This window comes from Molossus molossus, unplaced genomic scaffold (assembly GCF_014108415.1).
Source record: "Molossus molossus isolate mMolMol1 unplaced genomic scaffold, mMolMol1.p scaffold_m16_p_4, whole genome shotgun sequence".
In the NCBI taxonomy this organism is placed as follows: Eukaryota; Metazoa; Chordata; class Mammalia; order Chiroptera; family Molossidae; genus Molossus; species Molossus molossus.
This window is the reverse complement of record NW_023425377.1, coordinates 86,325,580-86,349,230: the sequence shown is the minus strand read 5'-3', so window position 1 is coordinate 86,349,230 and position 23,651 is coordinate 86,325,580. Positions and strand designations below refer to the sequence as shown.

At 40.6% G+C, this 23,651-nt stretch overlaps 1 protein-coding gene across 1 annotated transcript; it reads right to left on the bottom strand.

The window, feature by feature from the left end:
• Nucleotides 1-15,793: 15,793 nt before the first annotated feature.
• On the bottom strand, nucleotides 15,794-17,612 carry DEFB135 (defensin beta 135). Its single transcript, XM_036282255.1, has 2 exons — nucleotides 17,555-17,612; nucleotides 15,794-15,966 (listed from the first exon to the last, which is right to left on the bottom strand). Exons 1-2 carry the CDS (start codon nucleotides 17,610-17,612, stop codon nucleotides 15,794-15,796), a joined length of 231 nt encoding a protein of 76 aa, XP_036138148.1.
• Nucleotides 17,613-23,651: the final 6,039 nt, after the last annotated feature.

Here is a 23,651-nt window from a genome sequence, read left to right as displayed (position 1 = left end):
TGAACATGCTATTTAGCCTTCATGTGTTTGAATGTTTTTGTTGTAATTTATTTCTAGTTTCATGCCATTGTGATCTGAGAAGATGTTTGATATGATTTCAATCTTCTTGAACTTGTAGAGACATATTTTATGTCTTAACGTGGTCTATTTTTGAGAATGTCTCATGTACACTTGAAAAGAAGAATAATTCTGCAGTTTGGGGCTGTAATTTTCTGTACATATCTATTAAATCAATTTGGTCTAGTGTATCATTTAGAGTCTCTGTTTCCTTGTTAATTTTTTTCTAGAGGATCTATCCAGTGATGTCAGCATGGTGTTGAAGTTCCCTGCTATGGTTGTATTGCTGTTGATTTCTTCTTTGAAGTGCTCCAAAAGTTTTTAATGTATTTTGGTGCTCCTATGTTGGGTCCATATATGTTTACCAAGGTTATATTCTCCTGTTGTATAGATCTTTTCAATATTATATAGTGGCCTTCTTTATCTCTAGTTATGACCTTCATTTTGAAGTCTATTTTATCAGGTATGAGTATTGCTACCCCAACTTTTCTTTCCTTTTCATTTGCTTGAAATTCTTTTCCATCCCTTCACTTTCAACCTATGTGAGTCTTTTGTTGAGAGGTGGGTCTCTTGTAAACAACATATATGTGAGTCATGCTTTTTTATCCAATCAGCTACTCTGTCTTTTGATTGGAGCATTCAATTCATTTACATTTAAGGTGATAATTGATATGTGCTTATTTATTGCCATTTTTATTTATTGTGGTTATGTTTCTCTTCCTATTTTTTCTGCTTATTAGAGCAGTCCTTTTAACATTTCTGGGAGTGCTGGTTTGGTGCTAATATGTTCCTTGAACCTTTTTTTGTGTGTCTGGGAAGCTCTTTATTCACCTTCTATTTTGAATGATAGTCTTGCTGGATAGAGTAGTCCTGGATTCAGATCCTTGTTTTTCATTACTTTGATTACTTCATGTCATTCCCTTCTGGCCTGTGGTGTTTCTGTTCAGAAGTCAGCTGAGAGCCTTATGAGGTTTCCCTTATAGGTAATCTGTTGCTTATCTCTTGCTGTCTTTAGAATTATCTCTTTGTCTTTAATTTTGGCATTTTAATTATAATGTGTTTGTGTGGGCCTCTTGAAGTTCTTCTTCCTTGGAGTTCTCTGTACTATTTGGTCTTTTATGCCCTTTTCCTTCACCAAGCTAAGGAAGTTTTCTGTCATTACTTCTTTAAATATATTCTGTAACCCTTGCTCATTTTCTTCTTCTGGCACACCTAGAATTCAGATGTTGCTGTGTTTCATGTTGTCCCACAGTTCTCTTAGGCTGTCTTCCTGCTTTTTAATTGTTTTTTTTTTTTCTTTTTGGTTTTCTGATTGGGTGATTTTTTTTTTACCCTGTCTTCCAATTCACTGATTTGCTCCTCGGCTTTCTCTACTCTGTTAGTTATTCCTTGCAATGTGTTCTTTATTTCTACTATGTCATTCTTCATTTCCAATTCTTTGGTTTTCACTGTTTTTGTATCTTTACTCATGCTGTTGAGCTATGTCATGATTATTACTCTGAACTCTACCTCTGATATCTTGCTTAATTTCATTTCATTTATTTCTTCTCCTGAAGAATTATCTTATTCTTTCATTTTTCATTGTTTCACATTTCTGGCTGTTTCCAGAAGCCTGCAAAATTTTTCCTGTGGGTGTTGGTGTTCCACTGGTTTGTCTTCCTCTATTGAGTTTGGATGAATATGGAGGACCCACATTAAATACCACTGTCAAGCCTTACTTTCCTGGGTAGATTTGCAGGCCAGTCAAATGTTCAGTTATTCTCTAGCTTTTTGCCTGGAGGCTATTAGTCTCAGTTGATGAGTCTTTATTTGCAACCCTCAAATGAATAAAAAAAATTCCTTAAATGTAAGAGGATTTTTCATGCGTGGGGCATTTGCTTGCTCTCAGACTTTAGATGTTAATGAGCCTCAATTTTCATTTCTCTGGCCTGGCCTGGTGGTGTTGAATTCTTGCAGGAGGGGCTGTTGCTTCTCCCTGGTACTCCAGAAAGGGGCTCTTTGAGTAAGATAGCTTCTGTCCTGTGAAGGAGTGGTTCAGCACAAAACTCCTTGTGTCCTCCCCTCCAGCTCTCTCCTGAACCAGAAGCCCAGGACCCTCTCCACACAGTTCCAGTCCAATCAACCCTCCCTCTGCTGGAGCTGAAGGTGAGTGGCTATAGCTGATTGGTGCTTTTTATACTTTTTTAAACTTATTTTTATTGTTGAATGTATTACAGATGTCCCCCCCCCCTTTGACCTTCTCCTCCCCAATCCCACCCCCCTCCTGCTTTCCCCACACAACTGTCTGTGTCTATTGGTTATGCATATAAGTTATTTGGTTTCTCTCTTTCCTCCCCACACCACCCCGCCTTGCCTTTCAGGTTCATCAGTCTAACAACCAATTTGTACTTCCTAATCTCGTCATCATTTTCACCAGACTCCCCTTCCATCTGGCAACCAATAAAAAGTTCTCTGTATCTATGAGTTTGTTTCTGCTCTGCTTGCTTATTTTGTTTGTAGATTCAATTGTTCATAGATATGTATTTATTGTCATTTTATTCTTTCTATTTTTTTATCTTCTTCAAGAAGACCCTTCAACATTTCATATAATACTGGTTTGGTGGTGATGCACTCCTTTAACTTTTTCTTGTCTGGGAAACTCTTCATATGCCCATCAATTCTAAATGATAGCTTTGCAGGATAGAGTAATCTTGGTTGTAGATCCTTGCTTTTCATCACTTTAAATATTTCTAGCCACTCCCTCCTGGCCTGCAGAGTTTCTTTTGAGAACTCAGCTTACAGCTTTATGGGAGCTCCATTGTAGGTAACTAACTGCTTTTCTCTTGTTGCTTTTAAGATTCTCTCTTTGTCTTTAACTTTTTCATTTTGATGATAATGTGTCTTGCTGTGGACCTCTTTGGGTTCATCTTGTTTGGGGACTCTCTGTACTACTGGGACCTGTATGTCTTCTTCACCAAGTTAGAGAAATTTTCTGTCATTATTTTTTCAAATAGGTTTTTAATTTTTTGCCCTCTCTCTTCTCCTTCTGGCACTCCCATGATGTGAATGTTGGTACACTTAAAATTGTCCCAGAGGCTCCTTACACTATCTTCATTTTTTATTATTATTATTATTCTTTCTTTTTGCTGTTCTGATTGGATGTCTTTTGCTTCTTTATATTTCAAATCAATGGTTTGCTTCTTGGCTTCACCTATTCTACTATTGAGTTCCTATAAGTTATTCTTTATTTCAGTTAGTGAATCCTTCATTTCTGACTAGTCCTTTATTATGCTTTTGAGGCCCTCAACAGTTTATTGAGGGTCCTTATAAGCAGTATTTTGAACTCTGCATCTGTTAGATTGCTTATCTTCATTTCATTCAGTTCTTTTCCTGGAGTTTTGTTCTGTTCTTTCATTTGGAACGTGTTTCTTTGTCTCCTCACTTTGGCTGCCTCCCTGTATTTGTTTCTATGTTAGGTAGAGTTGCTATGTCTCCTAGGCTTCCTAGAATGGCCTGTTATAGTAGGTGTCCTGTACGATCCAGTGGCACAGCCTCCCTGATCACTCAGCTGAGCCCTTGAGGTGCACCCCTTCTGTGGACTTTATACCCTTCCATTGTAATTGAGTCTTGATTGCTATTGGCACATCAATGAGAGGGTTTTACTCAGGCTGATCAGCTGCAAGGACTGGCTGTGCCCACTAACCACCTACCTCTGACACCCTTGCATGATCAGCTGTTTAGGGGCCCACCACACAGAGCAACACTCACTTCAGCAGTGCTCTGGTACCCACTGAGTCCACTCATTGTGTGTCACTTGTAGAGGTAATTGGGTGATGATGCTTCAATGCGGTCTATAGCTGTCTACAGGGTGTGCTGGCTCTAGGGCAAGGTCAGACACTGTCTGTGTTCTCTCCAGGGCCACCAGGCATAAGCTGCAAAGGATCTGCAGATGGCTGCTTCTTGTGCTGGGCTTGGAGTTGCCCAGGTGAAACCAAGCTATAACCCAAGGCTGGCTATTTCTAGTGCCAAGCCTAGGACCACTGAGTGAGAAGTATGGGGCTTGCTGAGACCAGATGTTGCTTGTTTGATAGAATTAAGAAAAATCTGAAGCAGGAACCAAAACAGGCCAATCCTGTGGTAAAACCACTGGAAACAGCTTGAATGGGGCTGAAAGTTGGGTGGGGCAGGGCCTCAGGGAATCACCAGGGTGGTAAACAGTATGAGCCAGATTGCTGGAGTCCCAGATATGGTGGCCATCTGCCTGCCCTGTGTAGGTAGGGCTCACCAAAGGAACAATAACCTCCACCAGCACATCTGTCCAAGAGAAAGCTGCCTCTCTAGCCCTTGTCCCAAGGCCAAAGAATTCAGTTCTTCCCTGCACGTTTCCGATGCCTTTCAAGCTGCCTTCCCTCCATGCTGGAGCTCAGAGGTAGCAAGTCCGAGTAAGTCCCTGTGGGGGCCCTTTACAAAAGCTTCCTGGGGCTCCAGCTGCCTCAACCTCCCTGAGTCTCAGTTCCTTCTGGTTTTTCCAGCCAGAAGTTATGGGGACTTCTTTTCCTGAAACTGGAACCTTCAGCTGGGTGCCTGGTGTGGGACAGGGACCTCTCACTCCTCGGGGAGGACCTTCCCAGCCAAGGTACCCTCCTGATTTTTATCCTGCACATATGTCTGTGGGACCAGCCCGTCGGCGCCTCTGCCCCTCCTACTAGTTTCATGTGGCTTCTTTAACTTCGTAGTTGTAGGACTTCTATTCAGCTTGATTTCAGGCAGTTCTGAAAGATGTTTATTCTGTAGCTTAGTCGTAATTTTAATGTGGTTGTTGGAGTAAGCAAGATCTGCACTTACCTATGCTGCCATCTTGACCGGAATCTGATTTGGTGCTTTTTAAAACCCCTGGTGGGAATGCAGACTGGTGCAGCCACTATGGAAAACAATATGGTGTTACCTCAAAAAATTAAAAATTGAACTTTCATTTGACCCAGTGATCCCACTTCTAGGAATATACCCTAAGAAGCCTGAAACAACAATCAGAAAGAATATATGTACCCCCGTGTTCGTAGCAGCACTATTTACAATAGCTAAGATCTGGAAACAACCCAAATATCCATCAGTAGATGAATGGATAAAAAAGCTGTGGTACATATACACAATGGAGTACTATGCAGCTGTAAGAAAGAAAGATCTCTTATCCTTTGAGACTACCTGGAGGGACCTGGAATGTATTATCCTAAGCAAAACAAGCCAAACAGAGAAAGACAAGTGTCATATGATCTCACTTATTTGTGGAATATAATGAACATAACAGTCTGAGGAATGGGGTAGTCCCAGAGACGTGAAAGTGGGGTACAGACTGACAATCCCCAGAAAAGGAGGTGGTGGGGGAGAGATAAACCACAGAACTTATACGTATGTATGCATGAACAATGGACATGGACAACAAAGCTGGGGACAGAGCGGAGAGGGAAAGGGAGGGGGGAATCAGTGAGGAAAAAAGGAGAAACATCTGTAACAAAAATAAATTAATTAATTAATAAAAAAATAAAAATAAAATAAAACCCCTGCTTTACCCCTGGCCCGTTTGGCTCAGCGGTTGGAGCATCAGCCTGAGAACCAGAGAGTCCTGGGTTCGGTTCCCGCTAGGGGCACATACCAAAAAAAAAAAAAAACTAACAAAAAAATAAAATAAAAAATAAATAAAACCCCTGCTTTCTCAGCAGTAAGGACACACAGCTAACACTGCTCTGCACAGCTGTCCATGGTCTCCCAACCCACCCTCGTGCACCTCCACAGTTCCTACCAGGCTCAATTTGGTATTCTCTTTCTGTCCCTGGTTATATAGGTTCTCTCCAACTGCTTTTCAGTTGGTTTTTCCCAGTGATTTGTCTTTATTTTAGTTGTAATTCCAGTTTGGTCCTGGAAGACGGTCTGTGTAGCTTCCATTCACTCCACCACCATTTTTCCTCCTCTGCATTTATTTTAAATAGCAGTTTGTGCCAATTATTATTAGCTGCCTTCATATGGAAAGTATATTTTGTTGGTCTTGCTTATAGCTGGAGTTTTTTCTGACTTTCTGTGGAAAGATCTGCTCCATATTTCATGCATCCTCTTGTGGCAGAATTCTTAATTTTCTATACCTTCTCTTAATGTTACAGTGCACCAGGCTGAGTACTGAAAAACTCTTTAAGTTTTCCCAAAGATGACACCACAGCTCAAGATAGTGATTTCTTTCTTACCCACAAATTTGGCTTCTTTTCCGTGCATCCTTCCTGTCTACCTGAGCTCATTCTCACCACCACCATCAGGAGTGCACACAAGAAGCTGGCAACAGAGTCAAGGTGAGTTTGGCACACAGACTAGATGAGGAATCCTCAAGTGAGGTATTCCCAGTGGTTTATGGGCAATCTTCCTCTTGGAATCCAGAACATAATCTGGAGGAACCACATCCTTTTAATTCACTCTAATATTGAATCCGCCTCTCTCCTAGTGGTCACCCTAATGCCAAATATGGAGATGTCATCATTACTTTGGGGGAGAGAGGAGTTTCTGTAGCCATGTCCTGCACAGCTGTGGAAGCCAGACACTCTCTAATTGCTCTCCCTTTTCCCCCACAGGTGAGATCCCCAGCTCCCTATACTTTCCAGCTATGCCACTTTGTGGGGAAGAGTGATACTGGTACAGTTCTTCTTGCCCACTCTAATACATTCAAATTTTCATTTTCAGCTCCAACCAAGTGTTGGAACTTCTCTGTAAACACTTATCTGTAAACTTCCACAAAGACTCTCTTGCCCGTAGCCAAGTCAGCATTCTACAGTACTCCCAGACTACAACCAACAAGTGCTGAAGCTGATTTTCAGGCTCCTGCTTGTTCCACAGCCCAAAATCTGTCTCTCAGTTACCAGATGTATAGTTGATTGAGACTCCCATCAGGTGCCTTGGTGTATGGTGTTGAATCACAATGTTATGCAACTAGAATTCAATAATAGGACAAAAGATGTGACTTTCTCAATATGTCGAAATTTTAAAACATACTCCTGGATAATCAGTGAGTCAAAAAAATTAATATAAAATAATAACTTCAAATAAATTAAAATGCAAACTCAATAGGCCAAACCTATGAGAGACTTACGGTCAAGATGGCAGTGTAGGTAAACGCGGTATCGCATCCTCCTATAACCACATCAAAGTTACAACTAAACTACAGAACAACCATCATTCAATTCTATCTGAAATCAAGCTGAATGGAAGTCCTACAACTACAAAATTAAAGCAGCAGCCACATGGAGACTAGTAGGAGGGGCAGAGGCAGACGGGCTGGTCCCGCACCCACGTGTGGCGGATAAAAATCAGGAGGACACCTCGGCTGGGAAGGTCCTCCCTGAGGACTGAGGGGTCCCTGTCCCACACCAAACGCCCCACTCAGGGTTTCAGTGCCAGGAAGAGAAGTCCCTATAACTTCTGGCTGGAAAAACCAGCAGGAACTGAGGCTCAGGGAGGCTGAGGCAGCTGGAGCCCCAGGCAGCTCCTCTTAAAGGGCCCACACAGGGCCTTACTTAGACTTGCTCCCTCTGAACTCCAGCATGGAGGGAAGGATGCTTAAAAGGCACCCAAGACATGCAGGGAAGAACTGAGTTCTTTGGCCTGGGGATGAGGGCTAGAGAGGCAGCTTTCTCTTGGACAGATGTGCTGGTGGAGCCTATTGTTCCTTTGGTGAGCCCTTCCCCATTGGGCCAGCAGATAGCTGCCATATCTGGGACTCCAGCAACCTGGCTCACACTGTTTGCCCCACCCTGGTGACTCCCTAAGGCCCCGCCCCACCCAATTTTCAGGCTCATAAAAGCTGTTTCCAATGGCTTTACTATAGGATTGCCCTGTCTTGGATCCCGCTTCAGATTTTCCTAACATCTCTCAATCAAGCAGCATTTGGTCTCAATGAGCTCCATACCTCTCATTAAGTGGCCCCAGGCCTGGCACTAGAAGCAGCCAGCCTTAGTTCACAGCTTGGCTTTGCCTGGGCACCTTCAAGCCCAGCACAAGAAGCAGCCATCAGCAGATCACTTTGTGGTTTATGCCGGGTGGCCCCAGATAGAACACAGGCAGTGGCTGACCTAGCCCCAGAGCCAGCACACCCTGTGGACAGCTTCAGACCATGTTGAGGAACCACTGCCCAAACACCTCCACAAGTGACACATTCAGTGAGTGGACTCAATAGGTACAGAACCCTGATAAAGTAAGTCTTGCTCTATGTGGTGGTCCCCTACACAGATGATCCCCCAAGGTAGTCAGGGGCCAGTGGTCAGTGGGCACAACCAGTCCTTGCAGCTGATCAGCCTAAGTGAGTTTCTCTCATTGATGTGCCAATGGCAATCAAAACTCAATTACAACAGAAGGGTGTACAGTCCTCAGAAGGGGTGCACTTTGAGGGCCCAGCTGGGGTGATCAGAGAGGCTGTGCCACTGGATCCCACAGGACACCTACTACAATAGGCCACCCCATAAGGCCTAGGAGACATAGTAACTCCACCTAATATATAGAAACAAACACAGAGAAGCAGTCAAAATGAAAAGACAAAGAAACATGTCCCAAATGAAAAAAAAAAAAAAGAACAAAACTCCAGGAAAAGAACTACACAAAATGGGGATAAGCAATCAATAAGTAGCAGAGTTCAAAACACTAGTTATAAGGATGCTCAAGGAACTTATTGAGACCTTCAAGGAACTTATTGAGACCTTCAAGGAACTTAAGAGAACTCCAAGGAACTTAGTGAGAACATCAACAACATAAAAAAGGACCAGTCAGAAATAAAGGATGCACTAACTGAAATAAAGAATAATTTACAGGGAATCAATAGTAGAGTAGGTAAAGCCAAGAGGCAAACCATCAATTTGGAATATAAAGAAGCAGAAAACACCCAATCAGAACAGCAAAAAGAAAAAAGAATCTGAAAAAATGAGGCTGGTGTAAGCAGCCTCTGGGACAACATCAAGCATGCCAACATTCACATCATGGGGGTGCCAGAAGGAGAAGAGAGAGAGCAAGAAATTGAAAACCTATTTGAAAAAATAATGACAGAAAACTTCCCTCACTTGATGCAGAAAACAGACATACAAGTCTAGGAAGCACAGAGAGTCCCAAACAAGTTGAATGCAAAGAGGTCCACAGCAAGACACATCATCATCAAAATGCCAAAGGTTAGAGACAAAGAGAGAATCTTAAAAGCAGCAAGAGAAAAGCAGTTCATTACCTACAGAAGAGCTCTCATAAGACTGTCAGCTGATTTCTCAAAAGAAACTTTGCAGGCCAGAAAGGAGTGGCAAGTGATATTCAAGGTGATGAAAAGCAACGACCTGCAACCAAGATTACTCTATCCTGCAAAGCTGTCATTTAGAGTTGATGGACATATGAAGTGTTTCCCAGACAAGAAAAAGCTAAAGGAGTTCATCACCACCAAACTAGTATTATATGAAACGTTGAAGGGTCTTCTTGAAGCAGAAGAACAAAAATATGAACAATAAAATGGCAATTAATACATATCTATCAATAATTGAATGTACAAACAAAATGAGCAAGCAGAACAGAAACAGACTCATAGATACAGAGAACTTTTTGTTGCTTTCCAGCTAGGTGGGGGCTGGAGGGATGGATGAAAAAGATGAAGGAATTAAGAAGTACAAATCAGTTGTTAGACTGATGAACCTCAAAGGGAAATGGGGAGGGAAGGTGGGATTGGATAAACCAAAGAACTTCTATGCATATATGCATAACTAATGGACACGGACAATAGTGTGGGGAAGGCAAGAGGGGGGCGGGATTGAGGAGGAGGGGTCAATGGGGGGGAAAAAGAGATATCTGTAATACATTCAACAATAAAGATGTTTTAAAAAATAAATTAAATTAATAAATGAAATTATTTTTAAACAAAGGAAACTTCTGATCATATGATTCAGCTATCATGCTCAGTGGTATTTATCCAAAGGAGTTGAAAACCTGTGTCCACACAAAAACCTGCACACACGTTTGTAGCAGCTTTGTTAATAATTGCAACATCTTAGAGTCAACCAAGATTCCTCCCGTAAATGAATGAATAAATAAACTATGGCACCTCCGCAATGTGTGACATGTGGGTCCAATCAACCATCTTACCAGAAATGCTTCCAGCTTGGACGGAAGGTGACAGAGACAAAACCAAAAGAAAGGCTGACAGACTTGTGGGATTCCGTAGACAGGAAATGAGTGGACAGAGCTTTCAGCTGCGAACATGAGGTAACAAAGGAAAGAAAGACATTCAAGGTCATTCAGAAATTAGTAGTGCCACAACTTCCACTGCAGGCCCAGAGGGGTAGGTAGTGAGGCCACTGTCCTGGTGGTTCCAGAGGGCAAGGCCACCACCCCAGGAAGCCTGGAAGAAAGAGCATTAAGCCAGAGTGGATTATTCTCATGCCTTCAAATCTAATGCAATTTGCCCTGCTCGGTTTCAGACCAGTGTAGGATTCATGACTACTCTCTTCTTCTTTCTTTCTCATTTTGTCTATCCTATGCCTATCCACCATTGTATTTTGGTAGCAGATAACTTGTCTAGTTCCAAAAGTTCACACTAGAAAGCAATTTTGCATCGGGATAAACCATACCCCAAATCTCACCTATACCTATTTTAGATGATACTTAGATTAGATTTGGGACTTAAGAGTTGATGCTGGAAAGAACAGTGGTCTTTGGGTATGTTGGGATGGGATGAATATATTTTACATGTGAGAATGACATGAATTTTGAAGGGGCTATAGGGCAGAGTGTTATAGATTAAATTGTGTGCCCCCAAAAAATACATACTGAAGTTCTAACTCCCAGTTTCTCAGGATGTGATTTTACTAAAAATAGGGTTGTTGCAGATGTTAGGATGAGGTCATTAGGATGGTCCCTAATTCAAAATGACCGATGTCCTTATACACAGGGAAAATTTGGACACATACACAGGCAAACTATGAGAACGCTGTGTAAAGATAATGACAGAGCCCTGGCCGGTTTGGCTCAGCAATTAGAGCGTTGGCCTGTGGACCAGAGAGGCCAGGGTGCAGTTCCCGCTAAGGGTACGTAGCTCAGTTGCAATTTGTCCCTGGCCCCGGTAGAGGTCGTGTGAGTGGCAACCACTCAATGTGTCTCTCTTACATCGATGTTTCTCTCTCTCTTTCTCCCTCTCCCCCTCCCACTCTATCTCAAGATAAATGGGGGAAAAAATGTCCTCGGGTGAGGATGAAAAAAAAAAAAAGACAATGAAAGAGATTGGGGTGATCCTTCCATTAACCGAGGAATGACAGAAAACCACCAGAAGCTGGGTGAGATGCATGAAACAGTCTTTCTCACAACCAACACTGTGAACATCTTGCTCTTACACTTGCTAGCCTTCAGAACAATGATATAATAAATTTCCATTGTTTAAGCCACCTGGTTTCTGCTACTATGTTATGGCAGCCCTAGCACACTAACACAGGGAGTAACTGCTAGAGTTTATTTGAGGAGTGATAAAAATATTCTAAAATCGATTGTAGTAATGGTTGCTCAACTCTGTGAATATACTAAAAACCACTGAATTATACACTTTAAATGGATGAATTTTATGACATGAAATGTGAATCATAGATCATAAAGCCATTTATAAAGAAACCTAAACATTCCTGGCAGTTTTTCTCAGTGGTTAGAGCATCAGCCCGTGGACCAAAGGGTCTCAGATTCGCTTCCCAGTCAAGGTCACCCACCTGGGTTCAATACCAGGCCCTGGTCAGGGTGGTGCAGGAAGCAGCAACTGGTGTTTTTCTCTCACATTAATGTTTTTTTCTCTCTCTTCTTCCCTCCCTCCCTCTCTTCCACTCTATCTAAAAATCAATGGGAAAATATTATCATGTGAGGATTAACAAAAAGAAAACTAAATATCTAATTAATCTATGTCTGAGAAATTCCACTCATAGGTATTTACCCCAGAGAAATAAAAACTTATTTTCACAAAAGTATTTGTACATTGCAGCTCTATCACAATAACCAAAAATGTGGCAACATCTTGCATGTGCCTGAAGAGGGGAATAGATAAACTGCAGTGAAGTCATACAATGGAATACTACGTAGCAGTAAAAAGAAATGGACTAGCCCTGGCTAGTTTGGCTCAGTGGTTGGAGCGTCGGCCTGTGGTCCAGAGAGACCCAGGTTCAGTTCCCACTAAGGGCACATACCTCGGTTGCAGTTTGTCCCTGGCCCTGGTTCCTGGTTGGGTTGTGCGGGAGGCAGCCACTCGTTGTGTCCCTTTCACATCGATGTTTCTCTCTCTCTCTCTCTCTCTCTCTCTCTCTCTCTCTCCCCCCCCCTTTCTCTCTCTCTCCCCCTCCCTCCCTCCCACTCTATCTGAACAAAAAAATGGAAAAATGTCCTCGGGTGAGGATAAAAAAAAGAAAGAAAGAAATGGACTATGGGTATAAGAAATGGACTATGGGTATAAGCAATATCATGAAAAAGATGTAAAAATATTGTCTAAGTGAAAGTAAAATCCTTACACAAGAGAGGATGTACTCTAATGATACCATATATATAAAGTTCTAGAATAGGCAGACGTAACCTGTGGTTAATATGAAACCACACAAGTTGCTGCTCAGAAAATAACAAAGTTGCTGGTGCTGCCCTGTACACCAGATATCAAGTGGAAAGGGGAATGAAGGAATTTTCTGGAGTGATGTACATGTTTGATATCTTGATAAGGTTTAGATTACATAGATAGGTATATGCATTTGTCAAAGCTCTTGGAATGGTCCACTCAAGATCTTTGCATTTCATTGTATATAAATTTTATTTTTTAACATATTAAAAGAAACTGTTAAACTCTAAGTAATAATATCATTCTGGAGTATTCAGGGACAAGTGTATTGATGCTTGTATCTTACTTTGAAATGCATCCAAGCAGTTAGATGGATTGTTGCATGTATTTTTTTACATCCATAGAAGTGAGTTTTTTGTGTGGAGTTGAAGGGCTGAAATTCATCTTAATCTATTGGCATAAGTTCAGTTGTGTGTGGTGAAGGGTGTGGATGTAAGGAGGACAATTTTTGCAGAGATTCCTGGAAGGAGAGAGGAATATGGACTCCACAGAATGGTATCTCTTTCTCTTCAGACCTCATAAGCATCTGCCTGAGTTCTGTGCAGGGAATAGAAGTAAATACTGTTTTCAAATGAGACTCTCTGAGACCTGAGACCATAAGCAGCACTGATTTGATGTCTCAGTGATGAATACAATACAGAACAGAGGTGTTAACCCTACCTCAGTATGGACCAGCATGAGGCTGGCTCAGTGAAGCCTACACCGAATGTGGCAGCCCTTCCTTTTTTCCCAAATGATATGGAGAGACATCCGTGTAAACAGGACAATACCAAGTATAATGGCAGCGACAATCAAATGTCAGTGGTAGATACCAACACAAGGACCCAGTTAAGAAAAGCATGAAAAAGTTTTTAGGTAGGTCACATAAGACACATCCAAGGTCTCTCAGCAGTAAATGAGAGATCTGAGGTAGACAAGATGAGAAAGTACAACTCAGTACAATTATAACCCCATTGCTATTCAGAGGCCTGATGACATTTATATATCACAGAAGGCTAGTAAGTTAGAAAAATTAACCATAGTCCATTTTAATCTACTTTATTTCACAAACACTAACGGACCAAATGAGCTTGCAACAGCAAACACTTTAAAAAAAAAAAAAATGAAGAAGAAGAAAAGAAAGCGCCCTGTTTATTGGTTGTGGTAGAAAAGAACCACCTGTACTACCTGAGCAGGACATGCTCAGGATGGATGTAGCTGATTGTAAGAGGGACATTAATGACATTGAAAATATGACTTGGGCTGTGTATATAATCGCCTTTAACCTTTTTTTAGAAGAGCAAAAAAGAGTCTAGTTTAGTGTTAGGATGTAATCTGCACAGGATGAGTGCTTCAGCCATCACATCAGCCAGCCCCAGACTTGATAGTGTCCCCTCCCAAGAGTTTGCCCAACAGAAGCAAATTGATTCTTTCTTTCCCTGTCATGTTGGAAACATATCTTCTCTCTCATTGGCTTAATTTCTCCAAAAGTCTGTTTTAAAGCCCTGGCCAGGTGGCTCGACTGGTTGGAGCATCATCTCATACACCAAAAGGTTCCGGGTTCAATCCCCAGTCAATGCATACAGGAGAAAACCAATCAATGTTTCTCTCTCTCTCTCTCTCTCTCTCTCTCTCTCTTCCTCTCTCTAAAATCAATAAACATATCCTCAAGTAAGGATTTTTAAAAAAGAAGAAAAAGAGTCTGAGTCATTATTAACTTGAATGATTTATCTTGTTCATAATAATGAAATTTAATAATGGCTAAGAATTGAAACTTTTTTTATAACACATTTTTATTGATTTTTTTTAGAGAGAGAGAAAGGAGGAGAGAGATAGAAACATCGATGTGAGAGAGAAACATCAATCAGCTGCCTCCTGTACACCCCCTACTGGGGATCGAGTCCACAACTCAGATATGTGCCCTGACTGGGAATCGAACCAGGATCTCTCCGTCCATGGGACAATGACACTCAATCTACAGAGCCACACCAGCCAGGCAGAATTGAAACATTTTTATGGCTGGCAAACAGCACCCAATTTCTCAGACTGTGCACTGTGAACAACAACACACAGTGTAATTAAACTTAGATATTTTCAATACAAATTTTACTTTATTACCTCCAGTGTCAAATAATGAGTGTTCTTTCAGAGATTCCCAATAGAAGAAGTTAGTCCAATAGAAAAATGGGTGAAAGTCAATAAACATGTGAAAAGGTGCTCAATTTCATTAGTCATCAGTCAAATGCAGATTAAAAGACCACATGCCATCATTCTATGCCCCCAGGATGGAAAAAAAAGAAGCAGAAAATGCTAATTATGGAAAGGGATATAAGGCAGCAAGAACTCTCAAATGCTGTGGGTGAAACTGCAAATTGGTACAACCTGTGTGGAAGACAATTTGGCAACATCTACTGAAACCGAGTACAGGTATGGCCTATGATTATCAATTTTACACCTGGCTATATTCCCACAGAAATATTTGCATAGAAGTCTCAAAAAATACATACAAGAAGATTCATCATGGCACTATCCACAAGAGCCCAAAACTAGAAACTACACAAATAATCATCTACACCAGAATATTCAAATAAATTGTGATATATTCCCCAATATAATACTATACAACACTGAGAATGAATAAACTACAATTACATCAAAAATGTAAATAAATGTCATAAAAAAATAATGTACATTAGAAGAAGCCAGACGCAAAGGAGTACGAACTGTATAATTCCGTTTATATAACATCTGAAACAGGTACAGGGTGTATGGTACTAGAATTCAGGCTAGTGAATTACCTTTGTTGTCCTGACCGGGATGTAGAAACATTCCTTTCTTCTCCTCGTGCAGGGTACACGGGTGTGTTAGATTTGTGAAATTCATTAGTATGTTTGCTTATGATTTGTACACTTTTCTGATTGTATGGCAAACTTCCAAAAAAAAGGTTTTAGGAAATTTTAATAAAAAATAAATTAACAAAAAGTACTGAAGACAGGGCATTTAACTAATAAATTATTAATTATTTCCATAGGAGACACAATGAATGCCCTTAAAGAGAAATGAAACAGACACAGAAACATGAAGAAGCTAAAGCCATTGTTTTAATGAGATGGTGTAACTGAGAAAGATCTGGGTCCCCAGAAGAAATCACTGAGACTCAATCACTGGAGGTAAGTCCTTTTTGTCTATGCAGCACAGATATGCAGTATCACAGAAAATATGATATTCTTCTTTTTTTCTACATGTTGGCCTGCAAAAGCCTTTCAGTCGCCAGCACGTAGCAAAGAGTTTTCTTATGTACGCATTCACTCCACTTCGAACTGCCAACAGAAACAAAGGTAAATGCACAGTTTCCTGTGGATCAATGAGATTGCAGGCTATACTTTAGAACTTTTCCATGGTAAATTGGACAGGATCAAAACATCCCAGTCATGTTGTGGCTGGATGCTGCTTATTTAGTTGCTTTTAAGTCATTTTCCAGAAACCCTGTTATACATCTTTAGTTCCCAGGGTCCCCACGTACATGTTCAGGTCACAGTCCCAGCAGATTCAGCTTGGGACAATTTGCAATGGAAAGATCACTGAGACCTGGGAGTATTCCCAGGAGTCTTCAAAGGCCCCAGTGCAGAAGACATGAGAGTCTGGGATAGTACCAGGCAGTGTGAGATTGTGACCACGTTCACTTGGAGAAGGAACAGTCACTGATTGAGAGTTACAAAGTCCGCTGTTCTGGCCCTGCATTCCCAATAACATTCTCCGTGACTCTTTGCCAAGTAGTTTACTACCTGCCTTGGCGTAATCACAGGGCACATGAACATGCCCAAAAGATAACGAGTGCGAAGTTGTTTGAATACCTAAAATACATAACTAAATCTATTGCTAGTATTTTTCCTAACCTTAAGACCTGGGTACCTCTAGAAGCTGAGGGGTAGGGGAGGAGGGGAAGGAAGGAAGTTTAAGAAGGTCGGGGTGGCTCGGAGTCACCCTACTGAATTATCCACTCTGTGTGCTAAGCCTTATCAGTCTCTCCACCCAGCTGGTTCATGGGACTATCTATTGGGGCTTTATGGTGTGAGGATAATCAATGTGGTATGAGCAAATTTGCCTATTAGCCCTGGGACACCTCTCTAGGGACAAAGGAGTCCAGAGGTCCTGCCATCCTGGACAGCAGCATAGCAGCAATCTTTACACCACGCTCATCTGTGCCTGTCTTTGGAATATTTCACGTTTGGCCGCTAAGTGCTATCTTTTGAATATGCAGGTTTAGGTAAAAGCTGCAGACCCCAGCAAACCAGAGCAAAACAATTTTTGAGGACCTCCACTTTAGTGATTTAGAGGACCCTTCTCCATGTTATCAAGTTGCTGGCTTCTGTCCAGAGAATGCAAACTCTGACTCCTCTAACTGATATTCCATAGGATCCCATCATGCTGTAAGGATGTTTGAACAACCTGCTCTGTATGCAGATTCTGCTCAGCATCAAATTTGCCTTCATTTCTAAATCTGTGAGAAATTATGCAGGTAACTGACTTAGGAGTGTAATTTCTAAGAGTTCTAAAGGAACAGACCCCTACCCCCACCACCCTGAAACCCTACTTTACCTCTAAAGGTCTCATGCTTTTGCTCTGCTCCACTTCTGCCAATACCATCAGTCCAACTTTCCCCTCAAGCTTTACAAACTCCCCAGGCCAAAATCCAGACCCATTTCTTCTCTGAAGAGAGCCACCTCCTATTACATGTCCTTAACATCTCTCCATTTCCTGGAACAGCCCAGAGCATCCATCTCTGCTCACATCCCTCCCTGTTTCTGCTTTTTTCATCCAAGTCCTGCTTTCTTCCTATTCCTATAGAGCCTCACATCCTTTTTCCCTTCACTCTTCTAATTCCACAGGGAGGGAATTCCATTTTACCTGGTGGAACATAGGAGAGCAAGACAAGGATCACGAGGACCAAGAATAAATTCCTCATGGCTGAACCAATCAACAGAGACAGCTGAGAGACAAGGGAGAGTCAGTCCATATGTAGCTCTTGAAAGATGAGGTGCTGCCTGGCTAGTGAACCCTTCAAGAACAAGAACATCTGTTTGCTCCACTGAGCAGTCCAATAAACGAACGGTCTGACTTTGAACATGACATCTCCTCATTAAAACACACTTCCTGAGTGCCACTTACATGCTGGCAACCGAATTCCCACTGTGTCAACAGCCCTATCTAATCCCTAGTAGGATGCTGTGTAGGTCTATTTGTATCTTCGTTATACATCTATTTAACAAATGCCTATAGTGTGTGAAGAACCAGAAAGGCTATCTTATATAGTTGACAAAGTATTTTCAATCGTTGTTTTCAATCTAACACACAGAAAGAAAGAAAAAAAAAAACAGGTAGATATTGTTCTCTCATTTTAAAAGCAAAGAACACAAGGCTCAGCTGGAATAAGTAACTTTCCCAAGTTGCCACAGGTTGTAAATTGGCAGCAACATGACTTACATACATGTTTACCTAACTCCTGAATGCAGATTTAAAGTATGGCCCAGCTCAGTTCTAGTGTATCTAAATAGATTTTCTAATATATTTAGGGAAATAATAGCTTTCCAAAGGACATGGGAGAATCCCTATAACAACACCAACATGAGTCTGAGGGGCACACTGAGTGAACACAGGCTATGTGCTGGGTAATGTGGAATAAACAAGAAATTACAGAACTCTTGCTTTGGGGGACTAAAGGTCAACAGTTTGACAGTTTACAGAGTGCTTTAAACTTTATGGACACTCCATCTGATATTGTATAAAGAATATGGAAGCCAGAAGCAGATAACCTGACTTCTTATCTGGACTCAGCTCCCTGGGCTTCCAATGAGGCACTTACTTCACCTCAAAAAGTCAGCTTTCACTCCCATAAAATTGGTTGTACACCCTCAGTGCTACCTATCACCAAACCTGTGGTAAGACCAAATAAAATCATTCTTGTAAAAAGTTCTTTAAAACTGTACACTGTAAGGGACTGTCAGACCCATGTCACAGAAGAAGACAATTAAAACTAGAGATGACAGAGACAGTGCTCCAACTAGAGAATGGAAGGGCTAGGACAGGAACCAATTCTTCCATCACTCTGTCCTGTGTGTTTTTCACCACATTAAATATATATATATTAACATATTTAATTGTATGTAATTCAATCACTTCGGTGGAGTCTTGTTTTCTAACTTTAGGAAATCTGTGATGTGATTGAGATTACAGATGTGGAAAGACACACATGAGAACTTCAGAGCAAAAGAAATCACTATGTAGAGAAAGAATGGAAGACATGAGTTTGGAGGGACCCAGAGGGAAATGACCAAGCAAGTCCAAGTGTACTGAGAGGTCCTGAGGACCAATGTCTAAGCTGGAGCATTAGGTACAGGCAGATCTGCGTTCTCTCAACCCATCTGCATCTGATCTCTTCCCCAACCAACCTCCAACTCCGCTCGTCCCACTGTGCCCTCCAGAACCCCAATTTCTTCTACTTCATATCTTCTCCCCAGCAAACTCTTCTGCATCTGTGCCCCAGTGAAAAGCTGGGTTTTTGTCTGAGGACACAGATTCCCAGTAGCCTTTGCCAATTGAACACTATTCATCTACTGGGATTCCACACACCATGAGACAGGCAAGCAGCATTTTACAATCCCCTAACAGCCCCTGCTGATCCAGAACATCAGATGTGTTCCCAACCCCTCTTTTCCCTCACCCTACCTGCACTAAATTGATCATCAAATCTTACCAACTGCCTCCAACATATAGCTCACCCCATCCATTTCTCTGCATCTCCACTTTCACCAAGCCATTCAAGGCATCACTATCTGTCACTAATTCAACAGCTTCCTAACTGAGCTCCCATATCATTTTTGCATATTTACCATTCATCCTTCATGTAGTAACTAAAATGCCCTTTATTTAAAAATTGGATCATGCATTTGTCCTTTGCAAAACCTTTCACTGGCTCCCTACTGGGCTAATGGAAAAATTGCTCGTGTGAGTGACAAGGCCCAGCCTAATCTGACACCTGATTGCCTCTCCCAGCCCAACTCCTCTCAGTCATCCACTTCCTCACTGTATTCCACACTACAACTTTACTCTACTCAAACATACCCACCCCAAAGCTTTCACACATGGTATTAACACATGCTGGATATCTGCATCAACTTCCCCCAAGTACTCACTTAACACTTACTCATTTAAAGGGATGGCTTCAGTCTGTTCTATAGCATGAATTTTTTTGAACACTTCCCACCTAAATTATATCCCTTCTTGTTCATTTCTCTTCTAGGACCCTGTTTCATTGTTAGCATATAACATGGTAGAACTCTATATTTGTGTTTCTTTTTCTTGATTTAACATTTGCTTCCTCCACTTGACTCATGTATGTCATATATACATGATATCATATCAATCAAATTCTTTTTTTTTTTTTCTAGGACACTGTATTAGTTTCCTAAAGCTGCCATAATAAAAGACTAAAAACTGGGGGGGGGGGGGGGGTAAACAAAAGAAATATGTTATCTCACAATTCTGGAGGCTAGAGTCTGAAATCAAGGTGTCTGAAAAGTTGGTTCCTTCTGAGGGTTGTGAGGGAAGGCTTTGCTCTGTGTCTCTATCCCAGCTTCTCCCAGCTTCTGGTAGCCTCATGCAATCTGTGACCTGGAGATGGTGTTCTCCCTGTCTTCACAAAGCCTTTCCTCTGTATGTATCTGTATCTGTGTATAATTTTGCTCTTCTTATAAGGCACATTAGTTTGTCATTAATCTCCTCTTTCAAATATATATGTGTATATATATATCTCACTTTTTATTGTAAAATATATAACACAGAATAGTCACAGAGATGTACATTACAGCATAGGGAATATAGACAATAATATTGTGCTAACTTTGTATGGGGCCAAGTGGGTACTTGAAATATCAGGGTGACCACTCTGTAGAGTACATGATTATCTAACCACTATGCTGTGCATCTGAAACTAACACAGAATAATATTGAATGTAAACTGTAATTGAAAAATAAATAAATAAAAATGTGCACATTTGGAAAAATTAAAAAAAAAAAACGTTTTGAAGAATAAAAATTTAAAAATGAAACTTTGAAAAAAATAGTGTTTGTGACCTTAAAAAATAAAATAAAATATATATAACACACATGCAAAAGAACCCACAAAGCAAATACAGAGCTTCACAATTATTATTAGGTTAACCCCATAGTAAACACCACCCAGATCATGAAATTGAACTTTGCAGCCGTCCCAAAAACCCCTCCATATACCCATACCCCAATCATAATCCCTCCAAGTTACCACTACCCTGACTTTTAATGTAATTGTGTCCTTAAATTTCTTTATACTTTTATTACCCAATTGTTCATCCTTACAAACTAAAATTTGATCTTGCCCATTTTTTGCATGATTTTTTTATTTCACTTTTTCCATCATTATTTGTCCCCTCTTTGCCCTCTTTCACCTCCACCATCCCCCTCCACCCCCACAATCACCACACTGTTGTCCATGTCCATGAGTTCTCTCTCTTCTTTAATTTTTTGTTTTTGCTCAATCCCTCCATCCCCGCCCTGCCTCCATCCTGAGCTGTCTGCCTGCTCTCTTTCTGTGAGTCTGTCTCTATTTTGCTTGGTAGTTCAGTATGTGGAATTTAATGAACAAACTGATCTTGCCCTTTTTTAATTTGATATGTCTTTTTGGTCCCTTTTGGTTTATGTGTTGTCCCTCCTGCTCTCTTACAACTTACCTGTTGAAGAACTTAGGACACTTGACCTACAGAGTTACCTACAACCTGGATTTTGCTGGATTTTTCATGATGTGGTTTAACTTGTATCTCAGTCCTCATATTTCGGAGGCTTGATCAGACTCAGTTTAATCCCCATAGCAGGACTATAGGTTTTCTTGTATCTTTTCATCAGGAGGCTCACACTATCTGGTTGACTCTCTTTTTTGTGCTTTCCAGAGCCATTGATACTCAATGCCTAGATACATTAATTCATCAAGTGTTGCAAAAGGGTGATATTCTAATTGCCAAATGAATTTTTAAAGAAACAGAAAAAACAATTTTAAATTTTCTATGGAGCTACAAAAGACCCCAAATAACCAAGGTAATACTGAGAAAGAACAATGCAGGAGGCATCACACTTCTGATTTTAAAATATATTTCAAAGCCATGGTAATCAAAACAGTATGGTACTGACAATAAAAACAGGCACTTAGACCAATGGAACAGAAGCAAGAGCCCAGAAATAAATCCATGCATATACTGTCAACTAACATTTTATAAGGAGAAAAAAGTCTCTTCAATAAATGGTTCTTGGAAAACTGGATATTTACATGTAAAAGAATGAAATTACATCATTCAAAAAGCGAACTTAAAATTAAAGATTTAAATGTAAAACCTGAAACTATAGAACTCCTAAAACAAAACGTGGGGAAAAGCTCCTTCATATAAGTCTTTGCGATGATTCTGTGGATATGACACCTAAAGCACAAGCAACAAAATAACAAATCAACAAGTGGGACCATATCAAACTAAAAATTTTCCACACAGCAAAGGAAACATCAACAAAATGAAAAGGCAATATACAGAATGGAAAAAAGTATTTGCAAACCACACATCTGAAAAGGGGTTAATGTCCAAAACATATAAGGTAATCATACGACTCAATAGCAAAAAAATAAAAATCAAATAATCCAGTTAAACATGGGCAAAGAACATAAATAGATACTTTTTCAAAGAATATGTTCAAATGGCCAACAGGTATATGAAAGGTGCTCAGCATTACTAATCACTAGGAAAATGAAAAATCAAAACGATAATGAGATATCACATCACACCTGAGAGTATGGCTATCGTAAAAAAGTCAAGACAGCCCTGTCTGGTGTGGCTCAGTTGGTTCATTGTCCCATGCACCAAAAGGTTACTGGTTTGATCCCCAGTAAGGGCACATGCCTGGGTTGTGGGCTCAGTCCCCCAGGGTGTGCAGGAGGTAGCTTATAGATGTTTCACTCTCACATCTCATTCTCACTCCAATGTTTCTCTCTCTCTCAAAATCTTTTTAAAAAAAGAAGACAAGACATAACAAATGCTGGAGAGGATGTGGAGAAAAGAGAATGCTTATACACCACTGGTAGACTGTGATTGGTACAACCCTGTAGAAAACAATACAGAGGGTCTCAAAAAATTAAAAATAGAATTACCGTATGATCCAGCAACTCCACTTGTGGGTATATTTCCAAAGGACACAAAACCACTATCCTGAAGAAATAGCCTAACTCTCATGTTCATTGCAGCATTATGCAAGACAACAAAAATAGACACGAATTCTCAGATTCAGAAAATACAAAATCCTGAGAAAGAACAAATTTTCAAAAATCTACATCTGGACACACTGAGGTTCTCAAATTGAATTTTTTTAAAAACTTTGCATTAACCTGTTTACAAGAGTGACACCAAAACCTAAGGAAAAGAAAGGTGGAATATAAAAGATGAAAAAATTATGTCAGCTCCAGCAATGACTGCTGATTGCATACCCCACTATACTTTCTCCTATTTTCCTTTAGTAATCAGCCAGACTTCACACTGGGCACTTTTATTCTTTAGCTGCAACTCAGCAGTTCATTCCCTAATGAGTTTTATAATTGCATATCTCCTAGAAGTTATAAACACTGGAGCCGACAAACTAGATTTGCACTGTTGAGCAGAAACACCTAAGACCCTCCTGGCTTAGAGATAAGAGCTCTAATATATGCTTGGCTGAGGACTTTCCTCTGTATTTTAATGAAATAAAAATGAGTACCTATAATAAGTTTAGAATTATTATATCTCCCATTTCTTAATCATTATATAGTAATCTTTGCCTTTTTGCCCCTAAACAGTTATTTTTCTTGTCTCAAATGTTCCTTTTGCTAATGTTTATGTACCTTCATCAGCCTTCTATTGAATATAATTAGCCTGTGGTGACCATTAAAATTTAGTATAAT

What these genes read in the sequence shown, in the direction of transcription:
- DEFB135 (XM_036282255.1), bottom strand. Translation starts at nt 17,612, where the DNA reads ATGAGGAATTTATTCTTGGTCCTCGTGATCCTTGTCTTGCTCTCCTAT. An exon ending in GCTCTCCTATGTTCCACCAG is followed by an intron (nt 15,967 to 17,554) that starts GTAAAATGGAAT and finishes TTCTGTTGGCAG; the next exon opens with TTCGAAGTGGAGTGAATGCG.